The sequence below is a fragment of the Chrysemys picta genome, chromosome 3, assembly GCF_011386835.1.
Source record: "Chrysemys picta bellii isolate R12L10 chromosome 3, ASM1138683v2, whole genome shotgun sequence".
Lineage (NCBI taxonomy): Eukaryota > Metazoa > Chordata > Testudines > Emydidae > Chrysemys > Chrysemys picta.
In genome coordinates this window covers 159,088,247-159,108,664 of record NC_088793.1, presented here as the reverse complement: position 1 = coordinate 159,108,664, position 20,418 = coordinate 159,088,247, and the positions used below count along the sequence as shown (strand labels likewise).

General features: G+C 43.8%; 1 protein-coding gene across 1 annotated transcript in view; it reads left to right on the top strand.

Moving 5' to 3' along the window:
* The window catches only part of CAPN2 (calpain 2), a 54,449-nt gene extending 34,739 nt beyond the window's left edge, over positions 1 to 19,710 (top strand). Inside the window, exons 11-21 of the mRNA XM_065590630.1 lie at positions 920 to 931; positions 1,805 to 2,016; positions 4,364 to 4,400; positions 5,693 to 5,758; positions 7,935 to 7,992; positions 10,281 to 10,345; positions 11,604 to 11,672; positions 13,128 to 13,206; positions 14,750 to 14,866; positions 16,358 to 16,416; positions 18,624 to 19,710. Coding sequence (XP_065446702.1) covers positions 920 to 931; positions 1,805 to 2,016; positions 4,364 to 4,400; positions 5,693 to 5,758; positions 7,935 to 7,992; positions 10,281 to 10,345; positions 11,604 to 11,672; positions 13,128 to 13,206; positions 14,750 to 14,866; positions 16,358 to 16,416; positions 18,624 to 18,647 — 798 coding nt within the window. The 3' untranslated portion in view covers positions 18,648 to 19,710. The remainder of the gene's footprint in view (positions 1 to 919; positions 932 to 1,804; positions 2,017 to 4,363; positions 4,401 to 5,692; positions 5,759 to 7,934; positions 7,993 to 10,280; positions 10,346 to 11,603; positions 11,673 to 13,127; positions 13,207 to 14,749; positions 14,867 to 16,357; positions 16,417 to 18,623) is intronic.
* The last annotated feature ends 708 nt before the right edge of the window (positions 19,711 to 20,418 follow it).

Below are 20,418 nucleotides of genomic sequence, written 5' to 3'. Positions count from 1 at the left end.
AGGTTACTTAACGGCGTTCTACCTCAATTTCCAACGCTGGAAAATAGATGTCACAGCACCTGCTCCACCTGGGCATTGTGAGGCTTAAAGCAAGTTTGAATTCTCTGAAGAAAGTTGCTAGACAAGTGCAAGACTATATTAATTATTGTAATGCCAGTTAATGAACCGCCTGGTCCCTCTTGTGATTTTTTGGGGGAGAGGGACAACAAGCAGCCCATTCAACAGAAGATTTGCATGCAAATCCCAAAGGAAAAACACTGAACTGGGTGCTGCTTGAAACCTCCTGTTTGGAATTGTTAAATCCTTGGCAGTTTCATGCCAAGGCAAGTGAGCCAGAAACCAGCAGTATTCCTGATTCCTTTCAGTAGGATGGTGGACAAGGGGATGGAATGACCTAGGTTTGATGTTCAAACTGAATGTGTCCAATGGAGAGTTACAATGGAGCCCACAGATTCTCCTCTTTGATTTAGTGGGTCAGTTTGCAGAGACTACAGTGCCCACTATGAAGTAAGAGGTCTTTCACTCAGATCATGACAGAGCATTGCATGATGGGATCTGTAGTTTCTAAAGGCCATATTGCCGTTTTGAAGAAGGAGATGGCTACTAATGGCTCCATTTTATACAGGTTAGGTGTAGCCCTCAGAGTCCTGACAAGTTGCCACATGGCCGTTAGTTGGATAAAGCTTGAGTGCCCTGCTTTAATACAAGATGCCAGAGAATACACCTCAGCTAGCAGTATTGAGTATAGCCATATCTATTACAGTGTATTTCACTAGATATGTATCAGAGAGGTGCAGAGTGAAATATCAGCAGAAAAATGTCATGACCTTGAATAATAGTAATAATTATCTAACCTATCTGCTAGTTTCCTTTCAATGAACAAATGAATAACTTGTGTCTCTTTCCGCTTTTTCTGCAGCTGCCCTCGCAGGTATGTAATGTGCATTTTCTCTTTCCTCCATTCTCAGTGGTTAATGTTCATAGACGGGGTTTAATGGCATGGATAAAGAGACACCACTCCACTGGATGGAGAATGTTGACCTTGCTAAGTCTATAAGTAGGTATTCCAGGCCGGAAGCTATTTGTTTTTGATGTATTGCTGCTCTGCACATGGGTAGGATTCTTTGCTGCACAAACCCAGCAAACCTCCCTAGGTAGCCTGTTTTCTCAGGCTTGCACAGGGTCCAAATTTGGCACAAAATGAATATTCCAAATGACGATTTTTTATTGTCCCTTTTGGTCTCTATTGTCAATTGCATCTAGTTAATACAAGCCTAGGCTTTTGTATACTATGACTGTGTTTGAGGGCAATTGCAATAAGATAGGAGCTGTTTGATTCCCTGAACACTAAGATTATGCTGTATTGTCCTAAACCAGTATACCCTGACTTGTATCAAGTATAATATTAACATACACACACCACATTAGCAGAGAGACAGACCCTTAGACATCCCTGGCTTTCCAGGTCGGTGGGATGTGAAGAATGACACCCAGCACGTGTCTTTAAAATCCTAAATATTTTGCCAAATTCCTCCCAAACTGTGTAATGTATCTAGAATTTGACAGTCCAGCGTAAAGGTTTTATTGACCCTCATTTGGGATGACCTGCGTAACATGCATTAGCCCTCAAACTCACAAATAAGGTGACCATCGCAAACTCGTGCCAATGAAACCTATATACCATGCCATTACTTATTCTCTCTCATAATACTGTTGCATTGATCTTTACGCAAGAAAGATAACATTTTACTGTACTGTCTTCAGCTTCTCTTTGAACTGAAATAACTCTCTTTGTTTGAATAAGTTTTCTGGCCAGACAAACGTTCATCTGAGCAAAAACTTCTTCCTGACGAACAGAGCCAGAGAAAAATCAAACAACTTCATCAACCTCCGAGAGGTACTAAACCGATTCAAACTGCCTCCAGGAGAATATGTCATTGTGCCATCCACTTTTGAACCCAACAAGGATGGGGATTTTTGCCTCCGAGTCTTCTCTGAAAAGAATGCAGATTCACAGTACGTAGCCAATGCACCCTCTCTCTCCTCGTGGTAATCCAGAAATATTATCCAGATAAATCTGATGTCTCTGAGGGACTGGATGGCCCTGAGAATTGCTAATGGGATCCCCTTAGCTCACTGGTTTAAATGTAGAATGATAAAAATTGCTACTATGAGATAACGTCACTCTGGCCCATGTGAAAGGAGTTTGTGGTTTCATTCCATTTTCCTGTGGATAGGTAGCTGCATTAAAGGAAAACCCCACAACAATTGGCATCCTCGTTGAGAGCCTCATCTGAGAGGCCAATGATCAAAGGCACCAAGGCATCTGAATTACCCTCTGATCTCTAGTGGTGGTCTCTTCTGGTGAGGGTTTAGGACTGTTTATCCTATTTGCAGGGAAGTGTGGAGAAGTTTCTTGTTATTGTTAATCACATTTATTGCAGTAGTGTCCAGGGTCCAACTAAGATCAGTCCCACTGTGCTAGGCACTATAAAAACACAAAGTAGTAGACAGCTTTGCCCCCAGATAAACAAGACAGACAATGTGTAGGGGAAAGGGATGTAGCAAACAAGCAGAGTGATCAATGTGACTGTGGCCCATGTCATGTTAGTTCCACAGTTTGCAAAGGCAAGTTAGTTAGGAGGGGATTAGCTCAATGGAAAGACAGAGAAAGGGAGTGTGGTGAGGGGGACAGAGCTGGTGAGAAGAGGGAGGGAGGTGAGGAAGAAAGGTGCAAGGGGCAGATGTGGAGTGATGCTGAAGTGAAGTTTGCATCGATTCCCCCTCTTATACTGGGTGAAGGACTTCAGTTTCCAGGGCTGTCAGTGCAGCATCTTTAAACTCACTCAGAATCAGACAATGTCTTACTGAAACCTACAGGGCCCAGCTAATGCAAGACTAGCTCTGTCCTTCACTCACACTGTGTACTTAGTAATCCAGGGTGAGCATCTAGGAGGACAGAGCATCAGCCTGAATTTCAATTTCCTCTTTAATACGGGATTGAATCCAACCCATTATCAACTTCTTCATTGCTTCTGAGCACCAGTGAGGAGAGTTCTAATTAAACGCAGCAGAAGGTGATGGGCAGATTTCATATTGATTCTGGCAGTGTAGGCGCTGATTATTTGAGCAGTAACCAATTGAGTCTTAAGTGTTAAAGAAAGCACCAGATAATAGCAAGCTGGGCTCTCTGACTCATGGAAATGTTAACTCTCACAATGAGATGTACATGGTTTCCTATTGCCTCTGAAGCCCAATTGTAGGACTAGTGCCCACAATTAGTCATAAGAAGTGAGCTCACACCTTTGAAATCTTGCTGGGAAAAGGCGCAGGGAACTAGCCCAGCTGAATGTCTTCCTTGATTAAAAATGTGAAATGTTAAACACGACTAATTCTAAACTGCACCGTTTGGGAAGTACACAGAATAATCATGATTATTCCGTGAAGAGAAGAATTTCAAAACTGTCACAGTGTGAGGAAGGGATGGCTCAGGGGATTGGAAATGTGTTAGGAAGCTTTTCATCTCTAGGTCCCTAGTACAAATCCTACATACAGACACAAAAGGCCACTTACTCTAGGCCTGCATGTTACACGGCCTCCTGTGAAAACTGGGTCTCCTGCCACATGGTTTATTTTCAGCCTTCAAGTAGCTATTCAGTTTTAGTTCTGCCTTCAACCATAACTCACCAACGCTCCTTCCCCAGGTGATAGATCCACACAAGTAGCAGCACATGAGCTAAATAGAACTTTTCTCCTCCTTTGGTTTGCTGCATCTTGTGTACTAACAGAATGGGATGGTCTAGTAATCTCAATGGAGGAGTAGGAGCCAGTTCTAATTCCAGCTCTGACTCAGATTACTTCTGAAGCCTTGGATAAATTACTGAAATGCTCTATGCCTATTTCCTTCCCTCTGAAATAGGGAAGTTAATAGATATGGGTTTGATGGAGGCGTTAGTGGGTGAAAAATAATCTGTGTAGGAGGTCAGACTAGATGATCATACTGGTTCATTCTGGCCTTAAAATCAATCTTCTCTGAATCTGTAATGCTTACCTGCCTCATAGGAGTGTGTCATGGTTTGTAAAAGTAAAGTGCTTTGAGGGTGAAATGAACTAAAAATTATGTTGTCATAATTGGAATAATGTTAATGGCACTGGTTTGCTTGAAAGTCAGTTTCTGTGGGCAGTCATCCTCAAACATTATTACTAACAACTTGATTTTCAATTAATATTTAAATGGATTTTTTTAGTATTTTCTAATGCTATATTACAGGAGTTAAAAGAACCAGTATTGAAGTAAAACTTCTGCTTAAGCTAGTTTATTTTTTATTCGTTTGTTTTAACATCAATCCTTTTATCTTTCTAGGATTGTAGATGATGAAATTGAGGCCAATATTGAAGAGGTATATCTTCTTTCCCCCCACCTTAATATTGCTTATTGAAGCGATCCTATCACAGACAGAAAGGTGATAGTTAAGGATATGATTCTATCATGGAGGTATTCACGGATTCCATGATTTGCCAGGATCTCCGTGACTTCTTCTGGGGCAGGGCTGGAGCACTTGTCAACCCAGGGACCGCTGGAGCAGCAGCCCCCGGTTGAAGCCGTGCCTGGGGTTAGGTCAGCACCCTTGGGGCAGGAGCAGCAGTGGGGCTGGAGAAGCTGCCAGCGGTCAGCTCTGGGGGCTGCTGATGCAGAAGCAGCGGCCCCCAGGCCCACCAAAGCAGCAGCTGGGGTTGGGTTAGCCCCCCTGGCAGCACTCTATTTCTCCTCTGCCATCCCCCACCTCCCTCCTGGTATTTTTAGTAAAAGTCAAGGACAGGTCATGGGCTTCTGTGAACTTTTGTTTATTGCCTGCGATTTGTCCCTGACTTTTACTAAAAATGCCTTTGACAGAATCTTAACCTCATTGATCACGCCTTTTTTCCATTTATCTGAATGTGCATTTCTGACTTCCCCGTTCCTCGAGCAGTACAAAACATGCACAGTATTGTAGTCTTTTTCTGTTAGTCCATAATCCGTCAAGAACTCCTATTTCATCCTGAAGCCAGATTCTTGGATGTACATATGTGGCTCCCAGTGAAGTCAATGAAAACATCAGAAGCAGCTTTGAAAATAGATTTCAGCCTTTACCTGCAGCAACAAAACTCAGCCTGCTCAGATACCAGATCAGATACTGTTCATTGAAATGGTTCAAGCCTAGGCAAAGAGGCTTCAGTTTTCAGATGTAGACATTAATCCATATTTGAGTATAGGGACCCAATCCAGCAATACGTAGTTGTGAGTAGTCCCACTGACATTATGAAATGGCTTGTGTAAGGGATGCAGGATTATATGTATAGTTTTGTTAGCGAGAGCTTGTCCTAGTAGTTAAAGCAGGAGATTACTTAATTAGCATGTATGTAAATCTTTGCAGAAGTGGAATCTTAATGTTTTACTTTTGTTTCTTTAAACAGACACTCTCGGGTTCAGTTTAGTCCAATATTTGGTTTTGTTAAAAGAAAATACCAAAAATAGAATCAATAGTAAAAATTAGATTTTAAACATTCTTTCCAATGCAATAATCGGCAGTGTTACTTGTACCACAGCTAAGGAAATGCATTTGTTTAAATATGATTGCTAATGAAACAGCATCTCCGACACAATGTCCCTCCTTATAATAGGTTGATTTTTATCATTCAAACCCTTTTCTAGAATGACATCAGTGAAGATAACATTGAACCCAGTTTCAAAAAACTTTTTGCGCAGTTGGCTGGAGCGGTGGGTATTTCTCTTACATATTCTTATCCATTATTATTAGTGTACATGGTTCTCCACAAATCTTCTTTGTCTTCTGCCCCAACGAGCAGTTTAACTCACATGTGCTGGCCAGATTTGCAAAACATACATACATCATTGTGCAAGCCAAAATGTCCACAGGCGTGTGCCTAATTACCACAGGCAATGGGTTGTGTAACGGGGTTCACTTACCACTCCGGCGCCTCCTTGTGGCTGAAATGGGAATTAGCTCTGGTAGCCAGTGCATGTTCCTCTGGTGGTGCCTCGCCGCTGTCACTTTTGTTCCCGGACCCACATCACCCCCAGGACTGCGGCATTCTCTTCATAGACACTGCTCTCCGGCTGTGTCACACTCTGTGTTCCCCCCTTCTAGGGGACAATATCATAGTCCATTAATGCAGCCACTTCCTCAATGGTGAGTGGGGGTGGGGGGAACCCAGGCCCACCCACTACTCTGGGTCCCAGCCCAAGAATCCTCTTGATGGCTGCCACTTGCTGTGTCCCCTCTGACTCCTCAGTTCATTTCCCTGGGCAACTACGCTATGGCCTCCAGCACCTTCTTCCCCTTACTTCAGTACTTAGGCCTGCCCGTCTTAGCAGCTAGCCAGGAGTTCTCTCTAGCTTCCTGGGTCCCTGCTGGCAGCACTGCTTTGTCCAGGGTGCTGGCATGCCTTCCTCCTGCTAAGAGCCTGATTTTCCCTCCTCAAGGAGGCAGCTACTGCCTCTGCTCTGCAACTCTTCTTATATAGGCCTGCCCGACCCTGATTGGCTGCTCCTCACAGCCCCTCTCCTATTGGCTGCTTTCTGCACAGCCTCCCTAGGGCTCCATTAACCCCTTACAGGCCAGTGTGGGGTGGATGTCCCATCACAGTCTCGTATAGCCCCCAGCTAAAGAACTTAGCTCTTCGGGTCAAGCTCTTTAGATTCATGCCTTTAGCTCTGGAAGTTCCTGGTTCAGCTCATCCAGCAATCACAGCAATTATACACGCAAAATATGCAAGTTGCACATGCACTTTTATGCACGCTGCTGAGCACATGCCCTTCTGAAAATCTGGCTTATGGAGTAACCAGGTATGACAAGATACAGGGGCAATATCTGGTCCCCAGAGAAAAAGGCTCAGCTGAGCTTCCCCTTTGCCTCTTGCATGGGTGCTCAGAGGAAAGAGCTTCCTGGCTATACACCCAGGGCTCCAGTGAGTGGAGCGAACCCCAGGCAGGGAGAGTTACTATTACTCTTTTTGTGTTACATTATCTTGTTTAGACTTACTCTGGTTAAACCCTCTGCTGATTGCACCTGCGGTTGTTTCTGCTGAGTCAGTCTCCTAGCTCAGTGATTCTCAACCCGGGGTACGCATACCCCTGGGGTTACGCAGAGGTCTTCCGGGAGTACATCAACTTATCTAGAGATTTGCCTAGTTTTGCAACAGGCTACATAAAAAGCACTAGCGAAGTCAGTCCAGACCAAAATTTCATACGGACAATGACTTGTTTATGTTGCTCTATATACTATACACTGAAATGTAAGTACAATATTTATATTCCAATCGATTTATTTTATAATTATATGGTAAAAACGAGAAAGTTAGCACTGTTTGAGTAATAGTGCGCTGTGACACTTTTGTATTTTGATGTCTGATTTTGTAAGCAAGGAGTTTAAGTGAGGTGAAACATGGCAGTCCACAAACAAATCAGACTCCTGAAAGAGGCACAGTAGTGTGAAAAGGTTGAGAGCCACTGCCCTGGCTCACATCTAGAAAGCAGTGCAGAAGCAATGGAATCCAGACCTGGCCAGTGAGATCAGCACAGGAAGGTTTCACAGAAGGAGTGGGTTTTATGGAAGGATTTGAGTGTGCTTGGAGCACGAGAGGTGATGGGAATTTTCAAGAGTAAAAGCTAGACCTGGCAAACTCATCAGAAGGAGTCCTGAGCATGCCCAGTAACTGCTGTTAGCATGAGAGGTGCTAGCCAAATTAGAAAATGCAGACAGTTTAAAACATTGCAGAGCACTTGATTTCATGTGTGCAAATTTTATTCAGTCCAGGTAAATGCAATAGATCTTCTAGCTAACCCTCTCATGCCCTTCCCTGTTACATAGATTCCACATCTGGCTTGGCTTACTATGAATATTTTGTTACAACTGTTCTTTACATTTCCACAGGATGCAGAGATCTCTGCTTTTGAATTATGTAATATCCTGAGAAAAATCATGGCTAAACGTAAGTGTCTTCCTCTCCTCTGAGAATACATTGTCTCTGGTGGCCAGTAGTAGGTTAGAGAGACGGAGCACCCACAACTCCCAGAGAAGTCAAAGGTGCAGACATCGATCCCAGTCCTGTGCTTCACAGAGATCTCAGCCCCTGATTGCTGAGACTAAACACTCCAGAGCTGCGGGGGAAACTCTTGGCAGTCTGAGCTCAGGACTGCTCAACACCACACCTGCCTGAATGAGGAATACTCCTTGTGCACAAGTGTGTGTATAGGTGTTATTGGGTGTGGCTAGTCAGATAGAAGCATGTTGAACTGGTTAGCTCAAGGGACTGGTAATGGACAAGAGTGTCACTACCCTCTAGTGGTTTGACTCCAACCTAGATTGATATTGATGGAAAATAATCGGATTATGTGATCACCCTACTCAAACCTATGGGCAGACATGCTGCTGTATTCTGAACAAGATGCAAGCAACACCGAGAAGCACTGCAGAAGCCTTACTATGAGGGAATTACAATGATCAGGGTTGGTGTCAGGTGTCACAAAGGCATAAACTACTCTTACAAGTGCCTCGTGAAATAATTGAGGTCAGGACCTGCACAATTGAAAAACTTACAGCTCCTCTTTCTGGTTTAGAGAGGGGGTAACTTACACAGTCAGCTGCCTATTTAAGCCTCTGAGGTCAGTGACAGCACTGTCTAGGGCTTCTCTCAGTGAGATGGAGGGGGGGGGGGGTTAATCTTGTTTTTCTTGCACAAAGGGACTCAGGACTTGCTGTTACTGATTTAGTCTCCCCTTGGACACTGATCAAGTTCAGGGAGATAAAAGCCCCACTGATTTTTACAGACATCAGCCAAACAGACGGGGAGTTCCATGCTGTGCTCTCTCTCCCTGGATGCACCAGCGTGGTATTGATTGTCTTTCCTGAGTAATTGAGCTCAGGCGCCTTCCCCTTTCCTTCAGTCCCCACAGGAGCACCTGTGTTTACTGGCAAAGGTCAGGACCAGAGAGACTCGATCTCTGCAGCTCACATACAAACCAATTTCTGAGTGGAGTTTCTGCTGGGAAAATATCCCAGCAGCTTTTACGCTTAGCACTCATGGTCAATTGCCGCGAAGTGCTGAGGATGCGGATCATGGGCACTTTGCCCACCCCCCTGGTTCCAGTCATGTGCCCCGCCATTGTGCAAAATGAGAACTTTCCTGCAACCCTTCGCAGAGAGTCCTCGTCCCACAGTCCCTGGCCTGCTTGTAGACAGCCTGCTGTTTAGCATGAAGCCACTCTGTATTCCGTGCCAATAAGTCTTGCCCCCCCGCAGCATCTACCGTAGGCACATGCTGTGTCCTTCGTTGAGGGAGAGTAGGGTCCAGCAGCCGAGAAGGCAGCTTTCACTAAGAGGGCCTGCAAGAGGAGACAAGAAGGTTTCCATCAAGCAGGTGGGAGATGATAGGATTCTCTGGAGGCAGGAGTCCTGCCCTAGGCGCTCCTCCCAGCACCCACAGACTCCCCCTACTGGTTTGACACCAGTCACGTAAAAATTAACCAGTTGCCTGGCAATGTCCAGCTGAGAACTAGCCGGTTTCCTAAGGATTAAAATTACATTTGGTAGGAGCCGAAAGCAGCTCCTAGACTAGTGGGTAGCACCACCTGCATCTTACTATATGGATTGGCTGTGAGCATATGTATGATCTTGCCCTCTAGTAGCTGCTCCACCGAAAAGATAAGGGTCTTGCTAACAGCAGCTAAAGGAATTTCACTTTAGTCCAAACAAGAGAGCCTTGTATTTTTGGAGCTGAAGGCCCAGGGTTGTTAATGGCTGCGTGCCTACGTGTGTGTGCCAGTGGTAGTAACATTACCTCCCTCCAATGGGCCCAGCGTGAAGCATAGAATGACGGTAGCCTAGAATCAAACTAGAGACTGCTCATTGCCCATCGAAGCCCAAAGGAAGGGTTCAGGTACAGACACAATTATTGGTTATTGAACAGCGGACGTAGTAGAAGAGGCGTAGTAGAAGAGGCGTTATAGAACTGAGCTTTCTAGGCATGAGTAGTTGCGCTATACAGCATTAAAAACACCCAGACAGTTGGGTTCCGAAGCACTCTTCACTATCTATATATACAAACCTACAAAGTCTAGCTCCGTATCTGCACTGCTGTACTTGTTAAGCTCTGATGGCTTTTGCAGTTGAAGACAGGGAGGCCCCCTAGAGGTCTCCCAAGCTATTTAAAGGGTTACTATCCAATTTCTATATCCTTCCACATGTAACTAACCTGCCTTTTGTCCTCTTTCCTTACAGGACAAGATATTAAATCAGATGGTTTCAGTATTGAGACGTGTAAAATAATGGTTGATCTGTTAGATGTATCCTTCAATTTTATTAGCTAGACTATGTTCCTCTATCCGTGCTGAAATAGATCCAGTGGGGGAGCGGGGATGTCCCTATCAATCCATCCCATCCTTCCCGCAACCCCTGCAGGAGGGAAGGCTAGATCTGCTTGTGACTGCCACCCTTTAATGACTCTCCTGCATAGAGACTCTAGATGTTAATAGTACTGCCAGTTAATGCTGAAGCTACAGTATCTCTTGCAGTGGGAGCCTGTATTTTTAGAGCAGAAGGTCCTGTCCGAATTCCAGCCTTGATGCTACATGTGTGATCTGGCTGGCAACAGCCTAGGAAAATTGGCTCCCAACATGGCATCAGTAGCATGGGCTCATTTAGAGGACCTAAACATGCATATTAGAAGTGAGGAAATCAGTACATTCAATCCTGTGGTATTCAGACCCCACCATGTCAGATTTGGCCAGAACATAGTAAGAATCACAAAGATTTCACTGTTAAAAACAAGGGAAACAAACTAGAAGCACAGTCCTAGAACTTCTCCCCAGACAATACATTGTTTTTCTGAGCCCAATGCCCTAGGAAGAAATCTACTGTGATAGCCATGCTCAGTTTCACTGGGGGGAGAGGAGGGAGATTTTTTGATCTTTTAAACCATTACAGGTTTGAGAATAATGTGGTTAGAAAAAGAAAAATACCAAACAAAATGAAGCTCTCCTGTAATTTGTTGTAAAATGTGGCAGAGCCCAGGATTCCACAGTTGTAGTTACAGTAAGAGAGACAGACAGTGACAGACAGACAGTGATGTTGGGATTCTTTTGTTAGGGGTTTTCTGAAGAACTACAAATTCTGTAAACAGCAGCTCTTGCTTTTGGTTATGTCTCTGTTTAGAATCCAAACAGAGTATGACTCAGATTTCCATCAATAGCTGAACCCCCGCTGCGGAACAGAATGGCATCCTCTCGGTACACATGCTGAATAGTTAGAGATTACCTGTGGGAGGCACTGAAAAGGCTTGGGGAAATATTCAGAGGTTCAGATTTAATTCATCCAAACAGTTGATTTAGAAACTTAAAACACAACCTGAAGAAACAGAGGAAGAGTCCCTATATCCTGCAGGATGAGCCAGAGTAAGCCATGCATCACAAGATGATTTGAATCCTTCTCTAAATTTGACATCAGAAAAGCAGTGCTGAGGTTATATTACAGCAAACCTAATGTAGAGGAGGGAAAACATTTCTTTCCTGCCATCCAAAGAGGTTCCCTTAACTCTTCCTGCAGTTGGATGGAAGCGGTAAACTGGGACTGAAGGAGTTCTACGTACTCTGGACAAAGATACAGAAATATCAAGTAAGATATGAGCTCTGTATAAGGGAGCATACAGTATACTACTCATGTAGCCTGGTCTGTTCAATGGCTGTTGGAGCACTGTGGGTGTAACTCTGTATGTATATTGTGGGTACAGTATATTTATCTATATGGGCAGTTCTGAGCACTCTTGTTAAACGGAAAGGTTGTGTTCTTCATTAGAAACCTGCTTCCCTGCCCAGTTCTGTAAGACACTGAACTGCCTCCACTCCCACTAAGTCAGTGGGAGCTGGGGACGTTCAGCTCGTCACAAGAGGGACACAGCATCTTGCAGGATGGGGCTGAATGGGACTAGAGTGGCCTAGAGCAGCACAAGGCCAGTGGCACACACAGACCACAAATGCAGAACATAAAGGCAGGGCTGTTTCTGTCCTATCCTTTCCTCACTGGGAATTCCTGCCCGTATTTGCACATCAGCTTCGCCAGCTGCTCAACTTTTAAAAACTTATTTTTATAAAAATAATAGGCCAACAGAATGGCCACGTGTAAGCAACAGTAAATAAAAGAACCAACGTACTAGACTTTTCTTATCAGCTAACTCCACATTCTACAGCTGAGGACCACACTGATGGCAGCATGATGGCAACACCAAACACAGGGAGCTGGGACCCTCAGGCTGGTTCACTCTTGGTGACCAGTTTAAAACAGGGGGCGGATCCTCAGCTGGTTTAAGACAATTTACACAAGCTGAGGATCTGACCCCTGGGATTTTAAGCTTTAAAGACCTAGAGACAAGTCAGTTGCTCTTCGAATTCTAGGGTGAAGAGCAGAAGGTGGAGCCACCTCTGCTCCTCACATTAGCTCCACCTCCCTCCCACATCCTTAGCCTTCCACTTACAGGTCTGATAACTTTACCACAGGACTGAGTGCTAGACAGTGCCTGCTTTGTCAGTGGTTCTGCAGTCTCACATTGTATCTACCCTGCGATCAGCGCCCTTTCAGGTGACTCCCTTGTATCTCTTCCCTACTGTATGCTGCACTGAAAGAATTAGCTATGACTCCATCTAAGGCCAGGTCTACACGACAAACCTATATCGGTATCATTATGTCACTTGGGGGTGAAAAAGTGATGTAGTTATACTGACAGCCCCCCCATGTAGACAGCACTAGGTCGGCGGGAGATCTTCTCCCGACGACATAGCTACCGCCTCTTGGGGAGATGGAGTATCTACGCCAATGGGGCTGTCCCATAGCAATGTCTTCACTAAAGCACCTTCCCCAGTGCAGCTGCTGTAGCGCTGTACGTGAAGACAAGCCCTAGAAGCAGCAGTATGACTGACTGACGCTAATTAAATCAATCCAAAATCCATTTTAGTTTCCGTTTCTCAGGAAAGCAGAGACTGCTTTCCACAGGCATTTATCTGACTTCTGGCTGAAGCCAAAATAACCAGCTCTTAATTATTGATGAGCTCCAACACTGGGTTTTGTGTTTTACAGAAAATCTATAGGGAAATAGATGTCGATCGCTCTGGTACCATGAACTCCTATGAGATGCGGAGAGCATTAGAAGAAGCAGGTACTTCCATTTATCTGCCTGTATATAGGGTTATGCCACTTCAAGTCCCTTATCTAGACCAATAATCAAAGTCAATAGGTACTGGTGTAAATACAGTGTCACCATTTCAGTGATCTTTACCAGTGACACTGGCTTATTGTGTACACTCATCTTTCTCTCTGGTGGTTGGCCACGGTATCTGTCTATACACAGCAATATAGGCACATTAAAAATGGCCCAGATGAGCGGCTTCCTGTTTGGGGCTACTCTTACTTAGGACCTGGCCCAGTAGGATCATGAGTAGGCCCTTAACAACCAGGATCCACAGGCGGACATCCTTTAGTGATAGAGTTGGCCAGGTTGCCCATGAAGAGGAAGCAATCAATGCAAGCACCTCTGGTGAATCACGATTAAATAATACTAAGCTCTACTGATGAAAAGTTCTATAGAAGATCTCCAAATGCTTTACAAAAGATGTCAATATCATTATCCCCATTTTACAGAGGGGGAAACAGGCATAGAAAGGGAAAGTGACTTGCCCAAGGTCACCCAGCAAGTCAGTGGCAGAGCTGGGAATAGAGGTCAGGTCTCCTAAGACCCAGTCCAGTGCTCTGTGCACTGGATTCTTATGACCACTGCACAATGACTACAAGGGGAATAAAATAAATACACAAGCCCAGAATGAACTGGCACCCGGATAAAGCTCCTCATAAAAGCACAACATCCAATGAAGTTCTCCATACCACAGCTGGGTGCTGGAAACCAACATCAGCACAGCACTGTAAACCAGCTTCAACAGAGTGAAAGTACATATTCAGCTATGGATGGGCTAGTCTCAAGAGTCAGAGTTTGAATGCTCATCTAAACTGTTGGAGAGCTTCTCAAGGCTGCAAAGCCACCGGTCCTGACAACAATCCCACTGGAACCCTCCTAGAACAACCCTTAATCATCCCCACCTGCTGTTGTGTTTGTGTGGGTAAGGCCAGATATCTCTGTTTGGCTTCCTTGGTGGAAAGACTGCTTTCCTTTGGGGGTCTTGGGACCAGTAGGCAGCAGTTCTATGCCCCACAAATTCTGGGTGGTCTTTGGGTAAGACACAGCCCCCACTTACTACAGTACAGAGCTGCTCTTTACCATCAACCATTTTTCTCTCACTGGTCCACAGAAGACAGCCACTCCCTCTAAGACAGTGAATCAAAATGGGTTCTGCTAGCCCTCCTGAGTACATGGAGTAGCCAATCAATCAGCACTAATACCAAACAACTTAGAAATGCCCACAGATAAACCAAGTAAAAACATGTTATGACCCATCATAACCAACCAGCTCAATAGTTAAAAAAGCAATTTGAAAACTAGACACAGAAATGTGACCAAGTAGCCAATATAGATATGAACATTTTCCAACATTGCTCCCAGTTCGCAAACACTTTGTGATCTTAAAAAAAATAATAAAAATAAAAAAAGTTGTTTTAACAAAAACATACACATTACTCCTGCTATTTTGCCAATACCTGATTGCATTATTAGCTGGCCAAATGTTTTCACCTTTTATTTTGCCATGTAGGGTTCAAGCTGACTTGCCAGCTGCACCAAGTCATTGTGGCTCGTTTTGCAGATGAGCAGCTTATCATTGACTTTGATAATTTTGTCAGGTGCTTGATTCGGCTGGAAACTTTGTTCAGTGAGTATGTTCTTAGTAAATCTTTACATTGTGAGCAGCCCCTCACCTCGCTGCATTATATAAGGTCCAGACTTATTCTAACACAAGGCTCTCTGATTTGCACTAGAATATTGAGACAAGCTGAGACTCCAATCCTACACTCTGATCTGTGCAGAAAGACAGCTGTACTTTCCACAAGGGTCTGTTTGCATAGATCAGACTTCAGGATTGGGCTTAAAACATTTTGTTACAGTCTTTAGTTACAGCCCACAGCCAAAAGCTAGACTCATAAGGGGGATTTAGGCATTAAACTGTTTAACATGTAGCTGTCCCGCTGCCTAGTGGAATCCACAACCCCAAGTGAGTTGCCCTGGCTTCCTATACAATGCAGGGGGAGAATTAGGTGCCTAAAATAGGATTTGCAGAAGCCAGCATGCTGAGTGGGGGGGTCTATCAGTCTCACCTGTTGAAATTATTCCACTTGTTATGAAATACTTAGTCACTGGGCCAGAGAGCATGAGAATGACTCTTTAGTCAGTGGTTGCAGCTGGTAGGGGGAAGACCAGGGTTTAAATCCCAGCCATGAACTGGCCAGAGTGAAAATTTGAACCCTGGTCTCCACTCTTGGATGAATGCTTTAACCCCTTAGCTTTTGTGTAGGGGGAGGCATCACCTCTGCTGTGTTTTGTGCGGGACTCAATCCAGTATGCGTGCTCTTAGGAGCCAGAGTGAGCATGCCTACCGAATCAGGTCCTGCAGGTGAGACAGGCGTGAGAATACCTAGCTTGTGAATTCTTATGGGGCTTAAGCCTGTGTTAGGCACTCAGCTGTTCAGTGGTGTCAGGACTTACCTGGTTTTGCACATGCTCACCAGCAGCAATGTAGGAGCCATAGGAACTTACCACTTAGATAGCATGGGACTTTCGACACCTCCAGGGTTAAGCGGCAGCTGAGCTCTGGTGTTTTCTGAATGCCAGTGGTGGTTAAATGTTGGCCTTATGTGGCCTAAAGGGGCAGTTGGGTACCTACGTCCCCCTTGTGAATGGCACCTCCAGTGCTAACGTGACAAAAATAGAAAGCACTTTAGTTTGCAATAAATCTTTAAAAGAATACTTATTTTCACAGACAACTCTCCTTACCAGTATTCTAAACGTACAATGGACCATTAAAAGAATTTTTCAAACAAACGATTTAACATTACAGTCTTTATGTTGCTTGTTTCCTTTTTTCATTTCACTCAGCTTGAACTAAGCAGCTGCTAGTTTTCATGCACTAGGACAAAGCTGCAATGTTTTTGCTGTAACTAGTGGGCTATTTTTAAAAAAAGGAAGCAGCTTTGATGAGATTTCTCTTGGTTTGGTATTCTAAAAGGTTGTTTTCATAAACCCTAAATTTTTAGGGTCCCTTTAAATCTGAGACAAACGTTCATAGTCGAGACATAGTCAAGATTCACCTTTGGGTTCCCACTGCTTTCTTCATACACACATCTTATTTCTCTCTCCTCTTTGATAGAAATATTTAAGAAACTGGATGTTGAGAAAAGTGGAACAGTGGAGATGAACCTTAACACTGTAAGTTAATAAGTCTACTCGGGTTCAACAGCACAGATCTGTGGCTTGCTGAGATGGTTTTGGAGAAAAATGCTCATTCAGTTCTAAAAGCTGTTTCCCCTGGTAGCACTGGATCTATACATTTGGGATGGTTGATGCCCGCTGTAGTGTGCCAGTTTCACGCAGTGTTGGGAATCTAAGCACAAGTAACATTTTGGTATCTTCTGGGCCTAGAGTTCTTTGTGCATGTGATTAAAGAAGGTAAATCTCTCTCTAATCCATTTATATTACTCTCTATTTCCTCAGTCAGGGATGCTGGAACAATTTGTAGAGTGGGGGTGCTAAGAGCCATTGAACCAAACTGTAAACCCTGCATCTAATGGAAACCACTTCAAGCCAGGGAATGTGGCAGCACCCCTAGTTCCAGCACCTATACTTCTAGTTAGATAACCTTGTATTTTATTGGGATGAATTTCAATTGCAGCCTGCCTAGTTTACTCCTGGGACAATTCTGGGCCAAAAAAATTAAAATTCCGCAACAAAAAATAAAAAATTCTGTGCACAATATTTTACAATTTTGCAAAATTCTGCATATTTTGTCAAAATAACAATATAATCACATCAGTTTCAATTATTTTGTTTATTTCAAAATACCTGTTGTCTGTATTGTTACAGACATACTTGGTAACAACAAAAATTCAGAAAATGTTTTTTGACAAATAGATTCTTTACTAGGCATATTAATACAGAACTCTGAGTAATAATTCATTTAAACTACAATACAGAACTGTATTTCCCACACCCTTCAGAAGCAGTGCAAAGGCATGGGGGAGTCAGGGGTAATGGAGGAGCTGAGGGAGAGGGAAGTAAATTGCTGGGAAGGAGCCGGGGTGTGAACTTGGAGGGTTGTTGGGTATGGGTGGGAAAAGTATGGAACAGGTTTTGTTGAGGGTGGGGGAGGGATTGTTGGGAAGCTTCCCCCATGCATACCCTGGCTGACCCCTAGCTTCTCCCATTCAGTCAGGCACATCTGCCCGTCCCATGTGTCCTTTCATCCCCACTCAGACACCGCCTCTCCCCCCGGCAGCTCTGTATCCCTGTACCCCCCATTCCCATGGGTCTGTGCCCCCACTCAGCCACCCTCTGTCCCTATGTAGCTCTGCATGCTCTCCCAGTCACCATGTGCCCCTGTGTATCCACTCCCAGTCAGCTCCTGCCCCAGTTTGTCCTCCCCCCACTACCCCTTATGAGCCCATCTGACTTCCCAGCAGCCCCACGCTGTCTGTCTCCCCATAGCCCCTGTCTTCTGACCTGGCCTGACAGGCACTGCGAAGAAGGCAGGCTCTCTCTCTCTTCTAGCTGGCTGGGAGCTGCTGCTTTGTTCTAGGACCACAACACCTTCTGCTGGGCAAAAGGCGGAACTGCAGCAACATTTTGGCAGACGCTTTTTTCTGCATCAAAAATATATATATATATGCACAGCTCATTAATTATGCATGTGTGCAGTAGTGCAGAATTCCCCCAGGAGTACTAGTTCTCCTATTTCCTAGTTTTTCCATCAATAGTAGGTCGTTGTGTATTCCATCTTCCCATAAAGTCCTCCCCTACCCCCATCGCTATAATTTTATCCTCTACCACTTCTATTCTCCTTCAAAGGGGATTCAGCTAATGTAAACTAAGGCCACTTTACTTCTGAAAGAGTGCACACGTGGGTTTAATTCACTTCACAGCTTTAGTTAATTCATCTTAATGTCCCTGCAGAGAAGTTCTCCGTGTATGAGATAAGCTAATGTTGCTTCCAGTAATTTGAATGATACTTGGAGTAGGGTTGTCATCTTCTGGTGACAATCAGGTTACATTACTACAAGAGAATAGCTGAAGTTGGTTAATTATAAAAGGGTGTTTACAATTCAGACCTTAAACTGTTACATGAACATTTCAGGCACTTCAGTGCATAAAATGCTACTGATAACATTTGTTCTACATTTCATATGCATTTGTAACCTAAACAAAAAGTCTACCAATGTAAGATATTCAGGAAACATCTCCCAATGTCATCTCTAGGAATAGATTTTCCTTCTTTGCACTAAATACAATCTTGTCCAGAACCTATCATCTCAAGAACTTGTTGATATATAACATGTCATCTTCCTAAACTTGCATTGTGCTTTATGTCTTATGGTAGACGAGGACAGCCCTTAACTCATGTTCTTCCTTCTCTCCACTAGTGGTTGTGTTTTACTAGTATTTGATGCAATACCGGACCTCAGCTGAAGACATCTCATGGAATCAAGATAATGCAAAAATGTTCATACAACTTGCAATAACACCCCGACCCCACTGTATCCCAACATCAACCTGTTCCTTATGTTTATAAATGGAGATGTTTAAACTAATGTAGGAAGGGATGGGCAGAATATTTTGAAGTACCTGAAAGACCAAAACTCCAACAATACAAAAGCTTGCAGTCTCATTATCGATATAGACTGCATATATAACTACCTTTATAAGTTCAGTGTGAAAGCTCTAATTTTGTATAAAAATCTTCAGTTCCATTTTTGACAACTTTGCTTAATTGATCTGTTTTACATTTAATCAGGAAGATATTTAAAGTGCAGTTAAATATGACTCTTCTGAGGAAGAGCAATTTTCACTGCAAATTAGAAGGAAGTTTATTTTAAAGTGAAGTTTGTAGTTTGTTGGCATTTTTAAGCTGCTTGGGAGCTGTGGCCATTTTCTTCAAAAAAAAAAAAAAAAAAAAAAAAAAAAAAAAAAAAAAAAAGGTGGGAGGTCTGAATAGAGAAGGCAGAAGGGGCCCATTGCCCTTCAGTTTTTCACCTATTAGAAGTACTCTTCCTTTTGAAATTAGAGCAATATTCCCTTTTAAATAGGCAACATACTGAATAAGCTTTCTATTGCAATCTTGCTACCCCTTAAATGCATTGGTAATCCTGTTTCATACCTGCAAACCATAGCATTCTTTGGGTTAACTGTATTTTGAAGGATTGGATTAAGTAGTTCTATGCCAGTTTGATCAGCAGGAAACCATACACCTAAGAGGACAGTATCTTATTAGTCTGATATTTGATCCCCATGCAAGAGGATTACTACCAGTGAGATCTGTGTCAGCAACCAAAGACTTCAAGAGGAAACAAATGCTGCCATGTATGGTAGGGAACGTCACTGGTTATGAATTATAAAAATAAAACCCCTTAAACCTTACAAAATGAATGTAATGTATTGAATGTAACATTATTTCTATTATTGCCTTCACTTCTCCCAACCACTTATTTAAATAAAAAGAGTTAGGCCTAGGCCAGCTGGAAGGTGTTTCTTTGTAATGTGGATCAGTTGGGTGCATAAAGCCCTGATTGTCAACAGAATAATATTGGGGCGGGGGAGGGGAAGCAGAGGGGAGAGAAAATGCACATAAGCTTAGGTTAATTGCAATAAGTTTTCTATATGCTGTGTATTTGTTGCATAATCATGTTACATGTTCTTTAAAGTCTGCTCTAGAAAGCAATGCTGATAAGTGAGGTACAGGAAAGGCTTCTATAAAATCAGAGAAATACTACACTGCATACCGAAGGCATGAAATTACCAAGTATCCAATACATGTACATGGCTCCCTACAGGGCCGGCTCCAGGGTTTTGGCCGCCCCAAGCAGAAAAAAAAAAAAAAAAAAAAAACCCGCGATCGCGATCTGCGGCGGCAATTCGGCGGAAGGTCCTTCGCTCCGAGCCGAAGTGAGGGACCATCCGCCGAATTGCTGCCGAATAGCTGGACGTACCACCCTTCTCCAAAGTGGCCGCCCCAAGCACCTGCTTGACAAGCTGGTGCCGGCCCTGGCTCCCTATTAAAAGCGTAAGCATGAGATTCCGAACATTAACAGACTTCAATTTCATGACCAAGTCGCATTTACTATCATCTAAACTGACTGAGGAATTGGGTGGCGGTGGAGTCTTTGCTCCACTGCTGAGTGTGGCTTTCCTATTGAAAGCCCCCCCCCATGTGTTGGTATG